Raw genomic sequence first — 15,104 nt, 5'->3', positions numbered from 1 at the left:
TTGTCGGACAGTCCCCTAATTAGATACTTGGTGTGGACAGTATAATTTATAAAGGACAGGTGCTCTGTTCATAAAGAGCGGGGAGCTGTTGTGTATTTAGTCCATATATGGTTGAGAGGAAATGCGCGAACAAGCCACATTCAATGAAGGAAAAATCAAAGATTCAATGGCTATAGTGTTCCAATTTGGGAGAGATTTTCGTGACATGGTCCAACCAATATCGGGGTCAGCAGACTAATGGCTTGGATAAACCAACCATGGGTGCCACATGTAAAAACTAGGTGCACAACAGGGAAGTTACCAGTTTGATACAAGCGAGGAACTCGGCCTCTGATTTATAACATTCTCCTTTCTAGAAAGATAACAGGTGCATCGTTTTATTTCTTATTCAAATATACAAAGCACATGATTCATCCAACAATGCAACAATACAAAGTTGATAAAACAAGAAAAGAAAATCATATAACAATGTCTATGGACAATAGACCATATGAACAAATTAATTTCACCTTACCAAAGTGAAATTGCCAATGTTGGGATGCAGGCCTCCAGGTTTTATCTGGAGAGCGGGACTTATCGCAAGCAAACCAATGAAACAGTCCACGGGAACTCTCATTCCCCATACGTTGATCGATTCAAGCTTCCGGCATTTATTTACAAGTGCGATGAGGCCACATTCAGTGACATGGCGACAGCTCCACAAGACAATAGCCTGTGTAAATAAACAAAACATCACTATGTAATCAACTCAATAAATAGAGTGGGACATTTGCAACAACAACATTACATGTGAAAAGATAAAGAACCAGCCTCTCATTGAAAGAACATAGAATGCTTATAACTTTCTTTCACTTAACTTATCAACTTGCTTTTTGTGCACATGGCAAATACATTTGAGATCGGAACTGATCATCAGGTAGGCCCTACCTTGGATGGGACATGATCCCAGAATTCACACCTATTGGAATATCACTTTTTTACCAAACAAGGAGAACCCTTCGCATAATAATAAACTAACTTTCGAGTATTCCACTTGGTTCGAACTTATGCTTATGCGAGTAAATCGAACCATCAGTAAGTCAAGAGGAGTGCAGAATTCAAATGACCCATATGACTTGAATAGAATGGCGACCCCACGCATAGAGTGCCACGTGCTAGACAGGCTACAACACATCTATCCAGGACTGAACCAACGGATGCGCCCAAGCTGGTTATCCTCCTTCCTTTCTACAGCAGGAGAAACAATAACTGTCGGACCTAATCTGATGTTACAAAGGTAGGGCTGTATGTGAAGCATTAGAGGAATGACCACCTACAACCCATTGCAGGTGATGTTTGCAAGGAATAGGTTCCTACATGCCAACATGTCACATGTACGCATGGCATCTGAGCCATGCATATGGTGGGCCAACCACAAAGATCACCTGAGGCAAAAACTCGCGCATTAAGCTTGTCAAGGAGGCTAAAGATGCAGGTAGAGTTAGATCATCCACATGTGTGACTTAAACCGTCCATCATTTTCATGAGTAAATGTTCCCATACAATGTTGTATGCTAACTTCCACATGCAACATTTTATTTTCTATTGATGTGTCAATTCTGTGGAACATCCGTCCCGTGAAAATGGTGGATTGTACCATGAAGATCAACCGGAGAAAAAAATAGGAACAACCCACTCATACACGATGATCATGGAAACTGCCCCTCAAGCAGAACTGGGGGTTTCCATAATGGCAAACATCGTTGAAAGCTCTAGTAGAGAGGAGATGACTACCATAGGATGACAGTAGACTGCATGGTTTCAAAAATCTTCCAAGTTCCAATACGAATTCGTATTGTCTGAGTTGTGTCTGTTTTGGTCTGAAATGATACAAATCACCAAACCGAAAAAGGCCCAAATCAGAGTGGTTTTGGTCCTCAGGTGAGTCACACTCTGAACCGGTACTTAATCCATGAGAAAGTGTTCCACTGCGCCCTGAAAATGCTTCTTTTCCAAGATAGAATATTTTTAAGGCGTAAGTTTCCATAATGGAATAGGGAAAGAGAACATGACGTAATATTTCTACTTCTTAAGGTGTATAAATCCCAAGGCAGCAAGGTATAGGGTTCCCAAATGCTTACTATGTAGCTTGGAACTTCATTTCAGACTATTTGTCTACTCCGCTCATCTTTTATTTCCTTTCATCCACATTGTGATGTAACTATGTAAAAGCTCATACATGTAGTGAAATTAATATAGCTTGAAATATAAATATGATTATGCCAAAGCATGAATTCTTAACCATGTAGAGTAAATTAAGACACGTTCATCGGAAATAGCCAACAGAAGAAGATAGTCGACGGATAACTATACCAAATGTCATTATAAATTTATATAATGAACTAGTAGAAATCTCCCCATCAAATGAATTATCATAAAGCATTTTTGTCAAGTGTGTAGATCCTATTCCATAAGCAATAGATGAACAAGAAATAAAACTCATACTGCATCATTTTACGAAAATTCACCTTCAAATGTGGACAATTATTTGCAATTGCAAATAAGGATTCATCAGTAATAAATGTACCACCAACATTGAGGTTTTGTACGGAAGTAGCTCTTGAAACCTGCAGAGGCAAAAACAACTATATGAACAACAAAATACAGAATGAAAGGATAAGATGCTTATACCATCATCATCACTATCGTCATCATCATCATAGCCAGCTATTAAAAAGGACAAAAAAAAAAAAATCATAGCCAGCTATTTGGGGTCAGGTTTCTGGGTCCTGTTTCGCCCATCATTCCTATCCAAGGTGCAATACACAGTGTGTGAACGAGACTTGATATCCTTCTCACTACCCCAATCTAAGTCCTTTCAAGTCTTCCTATGAAACTCTTTTTTAAGACTTTCAACCAAGTTCTCCTCCTTACTGGAGCTGCCTCCAGTCTTTGTTGCACATGCCTGGACCATCTCAATATGCTGTCCATATTTTCTCTTATTGGGACTACACCTAAGCTGTTCTTTGGATGTTCTATCGTCCTCGTCTTCCACACTTCTAACTCAACATCCTCTCAGAAACACTCAACCTATGTTCGCGCTCCTTTCTAACTACCAATAATCCTCCCCAGATAGCATAAACAATCAAATGGCTATCATATAAAATTCTCATTAATTTCTATAAGCATGCAACAATCAAACAACACTACAAAGGCACATCTCCACCTCATCCACTAGTTCTAATTCTATTGTAGACGATCTCATCAACTCCCCATCTTTTGCATGATTGCATCTGTAAAAAATCTCTTAGTCAAATAGCATTGAGGAATCTCTCAACTATTGATTTTAACTAAAACCTCGCCTCTATACTATTTCTACAAAGTTGTTGTCCAAATACTTTGGGCTGGCTCCGCCAACTATTTGATGCTTTTAGAATATAGCACCTTTCCATGCTTTATTGGATAGAATGTTAGGCAGTTAAGGAACATCATATTCATAAGATGAGTTCATCTGAAATGAGGATGTTGAGATGGATGAGTGGCAAGGCAGAGAAGGATAGAATTAGATATGAATGCATTTGAGGGAACTTAAGCATAGCAACAATAGGTAATAAGATGAGGGAAAGTAGACTTAGATGGTTTAGTCATGTGCAACGGAGACCAAGAACCACGCCAGTTAGGAGTGAGTTGGGACAAGTTGAAGGCTCTAAAAGTGCACAGGGAAGGCCCAAAAGGACGTGGATGGAGGTAGTAAGAAATGACTTGATGACCTATGGTCTAACTAAAGGAATGGCCCTTGATAGAATGGACTGGTGGAACAAGATTCGTGGAACAAGATTCATGTAGTCGCCACCAATTAAATGGGATAAGGCTTAGATGATGACGATGATGGCAATGATAAGAATCTAGCACATTCCACCAGATCTCCATTTTAGCATTTCCCTTTCCCTAATCTTGTCAACCAACAACATGTCATCCAATAAGATGCTTATACGATAATATGCCAAAATATAAGAAAATGCTTACACAAAAGCCCACAATATAATATGGTATAATATGATATAATCTAAAAGGATTAAAAAAAAATCATATAATCTAATGCAACACAACATGCAACTTTGTGATAACAGAACAATTTGTAGTGGAATTTCACCAGTGCAACATGAATGCCTAGAGGCATGTCCAGTGTAATGTTTTTTTTTTTTCCTAAACATAATTAATCTCAGTATAAAACTAAAGGGGCTATTTGGAACTTTTGGGGAAAATATGCTACAATACAGAGCATCTATTGACATTGGCCAGCATTTCAGCCATGTTAGAGGTCGCAGGGCTTAACATTTAGTTATACTCTATTCGAAAAAGTCAGCTAAAGGAGGAGATTCTGTGGATAGTAGACAAGCCATTTTTTTCTTCTTTTACCCTCTCTCACGTGGATATGTCAAAATTCTCAATTAATCACAAGCAATGATTTCAGTATCAAGAGTATCTAGTGATACTATCGATATCGCACAGTGCCAACACAAAACTGGGCTGTAGTTGGAAAACTTCCCAGTATATATATTGACGATATATCAATGCCGACACAAAATTGGGCCGTAGTTGGAAAACTTCCCAGTATCAGTCAATATATCACAATACATTAACAATATATCGATACGTTGTAGTATTATGAAAATATCGTTGTAATAAGTTCCTTGATATCATGAATACGTATCACACGTATCAACGATATTGCACTTGCATCAGTCCCCTTCCAAAAAATTCATAAAATACCAATTTTCTCTGCTTTTTTTTTTTGCTGAGATTATGTTGCTAAGGGGATTTCAACCAATCCTTTTCATTAGTTTGGATAAAAGGGGGTTTTGGGCGCAGAAATCATGATTGGAGAGCATGTGGTACCAATTGGTGACTTTTTACTAATTCAAATTGTTCTCTCTTGTTTAAATTGCTTGGAATCTGTGAAATGAAGTTAGTAATCCATGGTTTTGCATGTTTTGCATGCTCAATCATGGATTTTGACCTCCGATTTTCGAATTTGGGGAAAATGGGAAATTTTGTGGAAAATCCAAAATTTTCCCAATTTCACCCATTCAACTTCCAATTAGAGTGCGGAAAAATCATGTGTGAGTGCTTGAAAGTTGATCTATGAGATCGACAAAGCATTTTGGAATTTTTGAAAAAAAATAAAATAAAAATATCAAAAAATAAATAATTAAAAAAAAAAAAAAAACAAATTACATTGTCCAGATGCTATTTATGTATTTACGAGTATACATTGATCTTAACATCAGCCACACTCATTTATTTTCATATATATATATATATATATATATATATAGTTAAAGTTAATTTAAAAATATGTTTTTGAATAAATGCAATATACATTGTTGGACAGAATTGGCTTTTAAATGTATTTATGTTTTCATACATGCCTCTTATGATTTATAAATTATATGATCTGATTGTGAATATAGTTGCATCACTTCTGTCAGACAACGCAAAGTTTAGAACCCTATATATAAAGGAAACATTTTATGTTTACTTGTTTTTTTGTGATCTTTTGAGTTCTAAGTGTGTATTAATGCATTTTTTTAACATCACCTGAAATTTCATTAACAATTCGACGAATTTCCCGATGTTTCCCAAAAACAGCGATACCTTACACGATACATGCAATACCCAGTATGTTTTTGTATCCCAAGGGTGTGATACATGCACCAGCCTCCATTTATTTGCAGGATGTATGACCCACCATATGAAGTTCATAACCAGAATAACAGAATAACCCTGCAATTCAAACAACCGATAGGCATGCAACCTCCAATAAATGGAGCCTTCAAACATTACATTTATCATTGCATAATGAAACACCAACATTCTAACCATGGTTGCAGGAAGTGTGACTAGAAAGCAGCTGTGGAATTGGGAACAGGGGCAGAGAAGTGTTTTTGTTTCATGATGTTAGCAGGTATAAATGGCTAAGTGGGAGCATGAATCTGAACCATGATCCAAAGAGCAGCACATCAGTAGGAGATTCATGAAGGTATATGACACTGACATTTCATGGAATTCATCCTTACATATTTGGAGTCCAGTCACACATTGTTTAAGGCATGATCTGTGCATAGATTTTTTGGTGTACACCCAGAAGGGGTGTGGGCCATTGGCATCTTCAAGGTTCCTTGAGATTAAGCAGTTGACCAACTATGACCTTAGGGGGGCATTTGGAATTTTTGGGGAAAACCCAACACGCCCTAAAGTAAAAGCCTAAGATGAGCAGTGGCTTTAGAAGCATCATAACTAGATCTAGAAACTTGAGATGAAGCAGCATTTCCATAGAAGGATGGAAGTCAACAGCAATCCCAGAAAAAAAGAGTCATTCTAACATTTGAGAAGTCAGTAACCAATTTGCAAATGCAACTACCATAAGTTGTTTCTTCTTCTTCTTCTTCTTCTTCTTCTTCTTTCTTAACAACAATCAGAAAAGATTTTAGAACTTTTTGTTGAACTCTTGATTTCAAAAGGCAAAAAGATGAATGTGTTAGACCACTAATAAGTAGATTGGATTTTCAGAATTTAGCTTAAGGATATGAGCTCATGGAGCAGTAAAAGGGTTACCACTATTCATATTTGAACCCATAATAGATTAAAACAGTCCACACCATACGGTTCTTGTTCTGAAGTATAAGGTCCCATACCAGCTGAACTACGCCTTTGTCTGTGATCCCTGTCATACCCCACAGGGATATTGATGTCAGATTGCCGACACACTTTGCCAAAGATATTTTGTACAGTCCGTCATCTGTTATTTGGCAGCCCCAACAGCGCCGTGAACTACAAGAAAATAAAGCAAATCAGAGAGTAAAAATGTTTAAATCATTGAATTAAGATGTCATCTTGAAATACTACTTAAAAGTACAGGGGTTAAATGATTTTTCTTCCTTCACATATGACGAAAGCATATGAAAAACTAGGTCACAAGCTTTTTCTAAGAAACTGGAGGTAGCAACCTCATGAAACTTCATACATACTTGAAACAGGCTTAGGCTCCGTATTGCAACACCAAACCATGACCATGAAAATGTTGGTGACTCATCCACCAAACACAGGGTATGCATTTTTTATTTTTTATTTTATTAAAAAAAAAAAAAAAAAAAAAAAAAAAAACACCACACAGGGTACACATTTACATCGATCCAGACCTTTCAAATCATGGACCCACAGAGGATGGAGCATAATCCACAGACCACACCGATAGAATGACTTTAACATCTGATTTTTCCAAGCTTTTCTACAAACTAGAAGTCGCAACCTCATGAAACTTTATGGCTTCTTGAAAAGGGCTACGCTCTGGTATGCAGTTGTCACACCATGTTAAACAGCGGCAGATCATCCACCAACAAGCAGCATGCATTTACATCTGTCCATACTGTCCAAAACACGGGCTCAACCATGGATGGAGCACAACCTGAAGAATATCACACTGACCAGACAACCTTACCATCTGATTTTGCCCATCAAATTTGAAAACTTTCCCATTTTCCTTCTGAACCATCTATTTGATGGCTGCGGCCTTGGATGGCTAAGATCATTAGACCATTATGATTTACATAACATGCTCCTCTAAATCGACACATACGCATGCCACCTCTAAATCTTATGAACACCACCCAACTCAAAACAAATTCTAGACCTTACTAGCAATAAGGAGAGCCTAATGGAACTTATTAGGAAATATATGGATATGAGAGTAATGTACATAGGTCATTTACATATATGCATTCGTATCACATATCATTAACATACATGTATAACTTGCAAATGGGTTGATCCTGACCTTTGGAATTTTTTTTTCTTTTTCTTTTTTTGAGAATTGATCATTTTATTTAAGAAAAATAGGCCATTGAAAAATGAAAAAGAAAATAGGCACATCCAACAAAAAGCTACAAACAACCCCAATCCCCCAAAAGATCTGGCCTTGGAGTGACCACAAAAGTCCTGTCGAGCCAGCAAACCTTTTGGGTGTACTAGTATCTATATTTCTTGGGATACAATCTACACAACCTTCCAGATTCTCCAAACATAAGTGTCACATTGTTCATAGACCACTGATGATCAAAGCCTACAACGGAAACAGAAAATTTCCCTTCCTCACTGATTTTACCATTCCTTTCCACTAAGAATCTTTCATCCATGGTTCTAAATGTCAGTATCGGTCAGCGTATCGGCCCGACAGAAAAATGATACGATACAGCGTCGCGTATCGGTATCGGGTCATATTGGCCCTTATAGGTCAAAAAAAATTTTAAGCCAAAGATTTAAGGAAAATATCAGGAAAAAAAGGAAAAAGAAAAAAAGAAGGAGAATAATAAGATATTCAAGAATCAATCTTTTTTTTGGAAAACAATTTCAACACACGTTAAACAAGGTTCTAACTTCCCTAACCTTTTATAATTTCAATATTTTTGTTATTATAGCAAAAACAAAAGAGATTGATGAAGTTATAAAGCTAAGCATTGAATGTATTGTACCAAATCAGCAATGCATAACAGATCATCCAAGACCCCAAATACAATTAAAAAATTGATATTTTGAACAACATGTTCTCATCTGAGTTCATTTTGCCACCATTGCAACTCCAGATCACCAGCATGCATCGCTCATTGAAGCCTGCATGCCAAGATGCTCCGATGATCATAACCATCCATCTTTTCTTCATGCTACAGTATATTAACAATCATCGGAAAATTACCCTGAACAGATGATCCTAACCATCAAAATATGCAGACAAATACAGAACATTGAAAAGAAAACTTCCAATGCTCACATAAATAAATAAATATCATTACTGGACAATACTTTAGACACACACACACACACACACACACACACACACACACATATATATATATATATAGAGAGAGAGAGAGAGAGAGATAAATATATATATATATATATATATAGAGAGAGAGAGAGAGAGAGAGAGAGAGAGAGAGAGAGAGAGAGAGAGAGATACATGTCGAGCTCTTTGAGGGAGAAGGCAAGGTGAACGAGGCGGGCGGTTGAATCCTCATCCATCGTCCAACCAGCAAAGCTCAGCCTCTCTTTCCTCGCCAGCGACTGATTCACCCCTTGTCTCCATTTCCTACAAACCCCGCTCGCCCTACAAATTAAAGAAAAAAAGGGAATATTAGTCAGGAAGGAAGAGAGATTGAAATATGTACAGAGAGAGAGAGAGAGAGGTAAATTCGTGATGAAAAAGGACTGACTGGGCCAAATCTCTGAAGGAAGAGATGAGGAAGAAGATATGAGCAAGGAGGTCGACAGGGAGGCGTTCGATATCAGCCTCCTCTTCCTCGCCCATCTCTCTCTCCACCTCTCTCTCTCTCTCTCTTCAACAAAGAAGGAAATGGAAAGAAATAGAGAAACAGAGAGAGAACGAAAGGATAGTTGCCACCGGACAGAGGGGCAAAATTGGAAAAAGAAAAAAAAAGTTTAATACTCTGGAAACGTGTGATGTCTGATACGCAGGCACTTATAAATTACTTAAAAATTGCATTTTTTTCATACAATTAGTCAAAGTAAACCGTTAAAATTATGTATCATAATTTATATATATTATTAAATAATAATTAAGTTTATACGATTATCTGACTATCAGATTGTGGACAATATTGTACGGTTAAAATGAAAACTATCCAACGGTTCTATTTGTACAAACAAATGTCCACAAATCAGAACTTATGATTCTTTAATCAACCCGATCTTGATATTGTATCTTAGAACCTATTAGATGCACTATCTGGTCGGTTTTATACGAATCATTATTTTCCACGTGTACAAAATCTTGAGTGACCGTGTAGCAAGCGTCATACATAACCTGAGTACCATGTAACTCGTGGTGTAAAAATGTGGACATCCGTCCGTCATCGTTCCAAGTCAACATCCTTGAATTGAATTCACTTACCTGTCTTTTTCTTAAAGCTAATACGCTGGCGTTGCTCCCCATAGTTAGCCAGGAGATCGCCTCCAAAATCTTTGGACAGAACGACTTGAATGAGATCCACACCGTCCATCAGGTTCACCATATAATTTTTGGCATTGATCCAAAATATCACACCCATCCAATATTTGGATGCGCTTCACCATAGGAAACAGTGTAAAAATATTCTTAAAACAATTGTGGCCCACCTGAGTTCCATACAGAGGCATTATCGCGAAGTACTTCCATCCTAGAGAATATTGTCAGATGAACCGATTCGATGGTATATATGAATAACAGTGGGCCCTAAACTCATCTAATGGTTACCGTCCCATCCCAAGTCTTCCATTTTTTGTGGCCTAATAAAATTTTGGACCGATCTGCTTTTTTAAATCTATGGTAATAACAAGGCAAATCTCCTGATTAACGGGGTGGATTTCATGCACATTGTCCCGTTAGAGTAGGCACGCCCCTTACGAATCCGCCTTGTAAGGTTGGCGCGGTTCTTTTCAACGAGGTTCTTTACTTCTTCAAAAGGAGCGTGCACTGCTAGAGAATGTTCCATGCACACGCATTCACGTGAATTTTGTACGCGTGGCATCCTCATATGCTTATCTAAACTGTTTAAATGGTGGGCCATACTTTTACGATCCAAAATTAAAAATTATCATCAGAGGAATTTTTAGGTGCCTGTTGAGCGTAGATATATTGAAGTGAGAAATATTCAACGGTCCGAATTCATTAAAAGATGTAGATGGTAAGACGTAATGTGCCCCGACTACAGTGGGGTCACGAATTGAACGGATTGGATTTCTTCAATTGAAAGACACGTGGATACTAATTAACACACACAAAAAATGACGCTTGTATACTACGCTGGCACTCAACATCCGGTGCAGCTTCGGTGGATCCCTGACTGTAGGACCCACCTCGATGTATTTCATTTACATCCACGCCGTCCATCGATTTTTAAAGTTAATTTTAGAATAATATTAAAAAAATTATAAAATTCAAATGTCAGGTGGATCACACCAAGAAAAACAGTGGATATTGAACATTAAAACTTTTTGTGGGTCACAAAACCTTTGGATCAATCTGATATTTGTGTGGTCACCTCTTTAATGTATTATTGACCTTATTAACAGGTTCGATGGAAAATAAAAATTCCAGTGGTCCCAATAAAAATTTAATGGTGGGTATTCAATCATCACTGTTTTGCTTTGCTTTGGGATCGTGCCCTAAAATAAGTTCTCAAAACCGATGGACGACATGAATGTAAGTAAAAATACATTAGGTGGGCCCCACAGTCAATGATCCGCTTACCTTGGTAGATCCGGGGATCCACCGAAGCCGCTGCGTCGATACAGGGACAGATTCACGTGAGACACGGACTAGGTAGTGGTCGGTGCCGTGGGTCCCACCATGATGTATATGTTTTATCAACCACGTCCATCCATTTAATCAGCTCATTTTAGGGCACGATCCCAAAAATTAGGCAGATCTAAACCTCTGGTGGACCACGCCACAGGAAACAAATAGTGATTGAACTCTCACCATTAAAAACTTCTTATGGCCACTGTAGTGTTTATTTACCATCCAACCTGTTAATTAGGTGACAAAGACCCGGATGAAGATAAAATACAAACTTCATCTTGATCCGAAACTTTTGTGGGCCCTAGGAAGTTTTTAATGGTGGGAGTCCAATCACCACTTTTTCCTATGGTGTGGTCCACCTGAGATTTATATCTGCCTCAATTTTGGGCTCTTGCCTTAAAATGACCTGGGAAAATAGATGGACGGCATGGATAAAATAAATAAATCATGGTGGGTCCCATTAGAGAACTGTCCATTAGCCATCGCTGCAGCACAATCCACCTCCAAATACAGCTAAACTTACACTAATGAATTTTTTTAACCATACTTTTTTGGCCCACCAATCACATGGTTATAAGTAACTTTCAGTGTCATTTCCCCGCTATGATCCATCAATCCGGCCTACCATTTGAACAGTTTGGGCTACAACATAGGACAAGTGAGCATTCGGTATGTGCCTGTCTATAGAATCTGTCCATGCTTTGCTAGAGTAACACGTTTTAAGCTTGAAAAGGAGATTATCCCCTCCATGCATGTGACTTTAGCCGTTGGATTTGGATTATTTCCATGGACGCAAACCATTTACGTGAGGGACACCCTTTTGGACGGAGAAAAACTCTCACATTGAATATTTTAATCCTTGATTATACAAAAATGATGATGCTGTCCATATTCAAATTTCAAGAGTCAAATTATCTAAAGGTTGAAATGGTCTAGCATCCATGAAACAAAGTAAGACTAATCAAATGAACGGTTTAGATCAATGGAATATGAGCTAGATTCAATATACAGCTGTGTATCCATGCAAACCTCCCCTTTAGTAGAGAGGAAAACTCCTCATAGAACATAATAGATGCTACGCAGGTGCTTGAAAATTACTTAGGAATTGCATGCTTGGCATTTGAATAATTCCTTTTATAGAAATTGTGGGTTCATTTTAGATGTGTCATGGACCAAAAATTAAAGCTATTTGATTAATTCACTATCAGATTGGGGGAAATGCATGGATGGTTAGAAATGAAAACAGGACAGTCTTATTTCAATAAACAAGTATTCAAAAATCAGAAATTAAGGTTATTAAATTAAATTGGTTTTGGAAATGTGACTTGCTAACAATGAGGTCTTATGAGCATGTTTAATCTGATTTAATGTATGCTACATGTAAACTTTTTAATGCAGATTGTTGTTACCAGGCTCAGCGGGATTTCATCAACTGGCTCGCAATGATAGCTGTCTTGTAGCTCATATTAGGAAACACTTGAGATAGGAAACCAACACTAAAACCTTTATGAGCCAACTGTGATATTTATATGCCATCCAACACTAATTAGGAGATTCCTAACTACATCCAGGGAAAACATAAATGTCAGTCTGATTCAAAACTTATGTGGCCCGACAAGGTTTTAACCATTGGCAATCAATTCCCACTATTTCTTTACTTTTTTTACTTTTTTTGTAGTGCTCTTGAGTTCAATTCCCACTATTTCAACCACCGGCTTATTTGTTTTTTAGAATAATTTCATGGTAATGTAAATAACTAATCATTATTATTTCTCATTATTTGTTTAAATAAGTATTAAGTATATTAATTAAGGATCAAATGCATATGTAATAAGAAAGGTAAATACATTTATAATTATTATTCTCTTATATTATAAAATCTTAAATTATATATTTTCATAAAACCAACTGCAATAAATACTATCTTTTAAAATATTTAAAGTACTTCACCTAAGTTTTTTTTTAAAATACCATTTTTCATATAATTATCTAGCGTTGTATACCGTGTGGATTTTATATGATTTTAGAAACACATTTTGTAAAAGGTCAAACTCTCCTCTTTTTTTCTTTTTTTCTTTTTTTTAATTAAACCATGGTACTGATGGTAGAGAGGGAGCTACCGTATGTCTAGTGGTCTGAATCTAAGTGAGGCTCACCATGGAGTTTGATTGATGATCACTTTATTCATTTGTTTTGACAGTTCATTTTATAACAGGAGCCTAAAAATGTGCAGATCCAAAGCTAAAGTGAGCCGCATAAAAGAAAACAGTGAAGCTTCTGCACCCATCATTAAAACATTCATAGGGCCACAAGCATTGGATAAGGATAATATTTTTGTTCCTTCAGGTCATCCCTGTGGGAATGCCCTCATGAAGGGTTGGGCTACTTTATCAATGGTTTGGATTTTGCATAAACACTATGCTAGAGCTTGGAAAGGTTTGAAAGATAGGAATCCCCTCTCCACTATTTTCAGTTGTGTGACTCGAATCTTTTATCGGCTTGATTTTTGGTCTAATGTCTTATCATGAGCTGCTAAAAGGGATGGACAGGGTAGATTTCTCCCAAACATAATAGTGGACACCGGGATCAGTTGGGTCATTTAAACCTAACGTGGTTAGCCGGTAAGGCAGAGAGGGGCAGTGGATTAGGTGCAATCCGGTCTCACCCAACAAGGTACTGCCCTGACCATAAGGCCCACCTCAACGTACGCATTGTATACCCACTACGTCCATTTGTTTTCCAGATAGTTTTAGGGCATGGGCCCAAAAATAAAGAAAATCCAAATCTTAAGGACCAAAACACAGGAAACAATGGTGATTAATTACCATTAAAAGCTTCCTATGGGCCACAAAAAATTTGGATTCCATTTTTTACTTTCATTGAGGTCTGCGTGACCTAATTGAAATGTTAAACGGTTTGGATATAAAATACATGCATTGAAGTGGGCCCCACTATTAGGGTTGCACCATGTTAGGCGAGACCAGAGTCGCACCTACTCACTCCAAGAGAGAGAAATTCATTGTCCTTGCGTCGGAAGCTAGGGGGGCCACCATGGTTTTTTGTGAAAAATTCATGCCATTCAACAGTGTTTCCGTGTCATTTTAGGGCATGACCTAAAAATAGGCAAATCCAATGCTCAAGCCAATCACACTACCCATATCCATTGTAGGGTCTAAAGATTGCCTACCATTGGAACCTTCCTGAGCCCACGTATGATTTGGATCTACCTCATTTTTTAGTCATGGCCTAAAATGAGATGACAAACGGCATAAATGGTGTGGATCACACACATAAATAAAAGAGCGCGCCATTGTTTCTTCCGCAGCCCAACCCCTTCAATTGGGATAGAATTGTGAAAATGAAAGGTCAGAAGGCATAATCAACTTTTCCAGTCTATGATCGTCAGTCGGTAAGCACATTTCTCATCATATTTTCAAATGGTAGGTGATACTTTAAATATTTAAAAAGTGAACATGTACTTGTAAATAATATAATTTAAATAAATAATGAAACCATGTTATCATTTTAGTCAAATATAACCTATAAATAAAATAAATAGTAATTATTTTTCATTTCCTTTTATTTATTGAGCTAATTAGAAAAAAAAAAAAAAAACCAAATAATCTGAAATCAGTTCGCAGAATGGATGGCACAAACGTCTAGGTGACCTCCTCAGTGGTCAGGATCGAAGGAATTCCTTGAAACCCATCTGCATGCAATCTGCGTCCCTACCCAAGTATCAAAGAAAACTTTTATGAAGAAGCTAGAC

The 15,104-nt window shown here is 37.4% G+C and overlaps 1 protein-coding gene across 2 annotated transcripts; it reads right to left on the bottom strand.

Moving 5' to 3' along the window:
- Positions 1-349: 349 nt before the first annotated feature.
- LOC131228659 (F-box protein At5g67140) lies at positions 350-9,418 on the bottom strand. Of its 2 annotated transcripts, XM_058224474.1 has the most exons (5): positions 9,249-9,418; positions 8,996-9,142; positions 6,678-6,813; positions 2,508-2,606; positions 350-712 (listed from the first exon to the last, which is right to left on the bottom strand). In XM_058224474.1, exons 1-5 carry the CDS (start codon positions 9,341-9,343, stop codon positions 506-508), a joined length of 684 nt encoding a protein of 227 aa, XP_058080457.1. In that variant the 5' UTR covers positions 9,344-9,418; the 3' UTR covers positions 350-505. The 2 variants fall into 2 exon arrangements, with proteins under 2 accessions (XP_058080457.1, XP_058080458.1); XM_058224475.1 differs by lacking the exon at positions 2,508-2,606.
- Between the last annotated feature and the right edge of the window lie 5,686 nt (positions 9,419-15,104).

This window comes from Magnolia sinica, chromosome 16 (assembly GCF_029962835.1).
Source record: "Magnolia sinica isolate HGM2019 chromosome 16, MsV1, whole genome shotgun sequence".
Lineage (NCBI taxonomy): Eukaryota > Viridiplantae > Streptophyta > Magnoliopsida > Magnoliales > Magnoliaceae > Magnolia > Magnolia sinica.
The sequence above is the reverse complement of the archived record's forward strand: the minus strand, read 5'-3'. Positions and strand labels throughout refer to the sequence as shown.

Excerpts from the sequence above, each read along its gene's own strand:
- LOC131228659 (XM_058224474.1), bottom strand. The coding sequence starts at position 9,343 with ATGGGCGAGGAAGAGGAGGCTGATATCGAACGCCTCCCTGTCGACCTC. Across the intron at positions 9,143-9,248 it reads TCCTTCAGAGATTTGGCCCA|GGCGAGCGGGGTTTGTAGGA; the intron begins GTCAGTCCTTTT and ends TTTAATTTGTAG. Across the intron at positions 6,814-8,995 it reads TCCCTCAAAGAGCTCGACAT|TTCACGGCGCTGTTGGGGCT; the intron begins GTATCTCTCTCT and ends ATTTTCTTGTAG.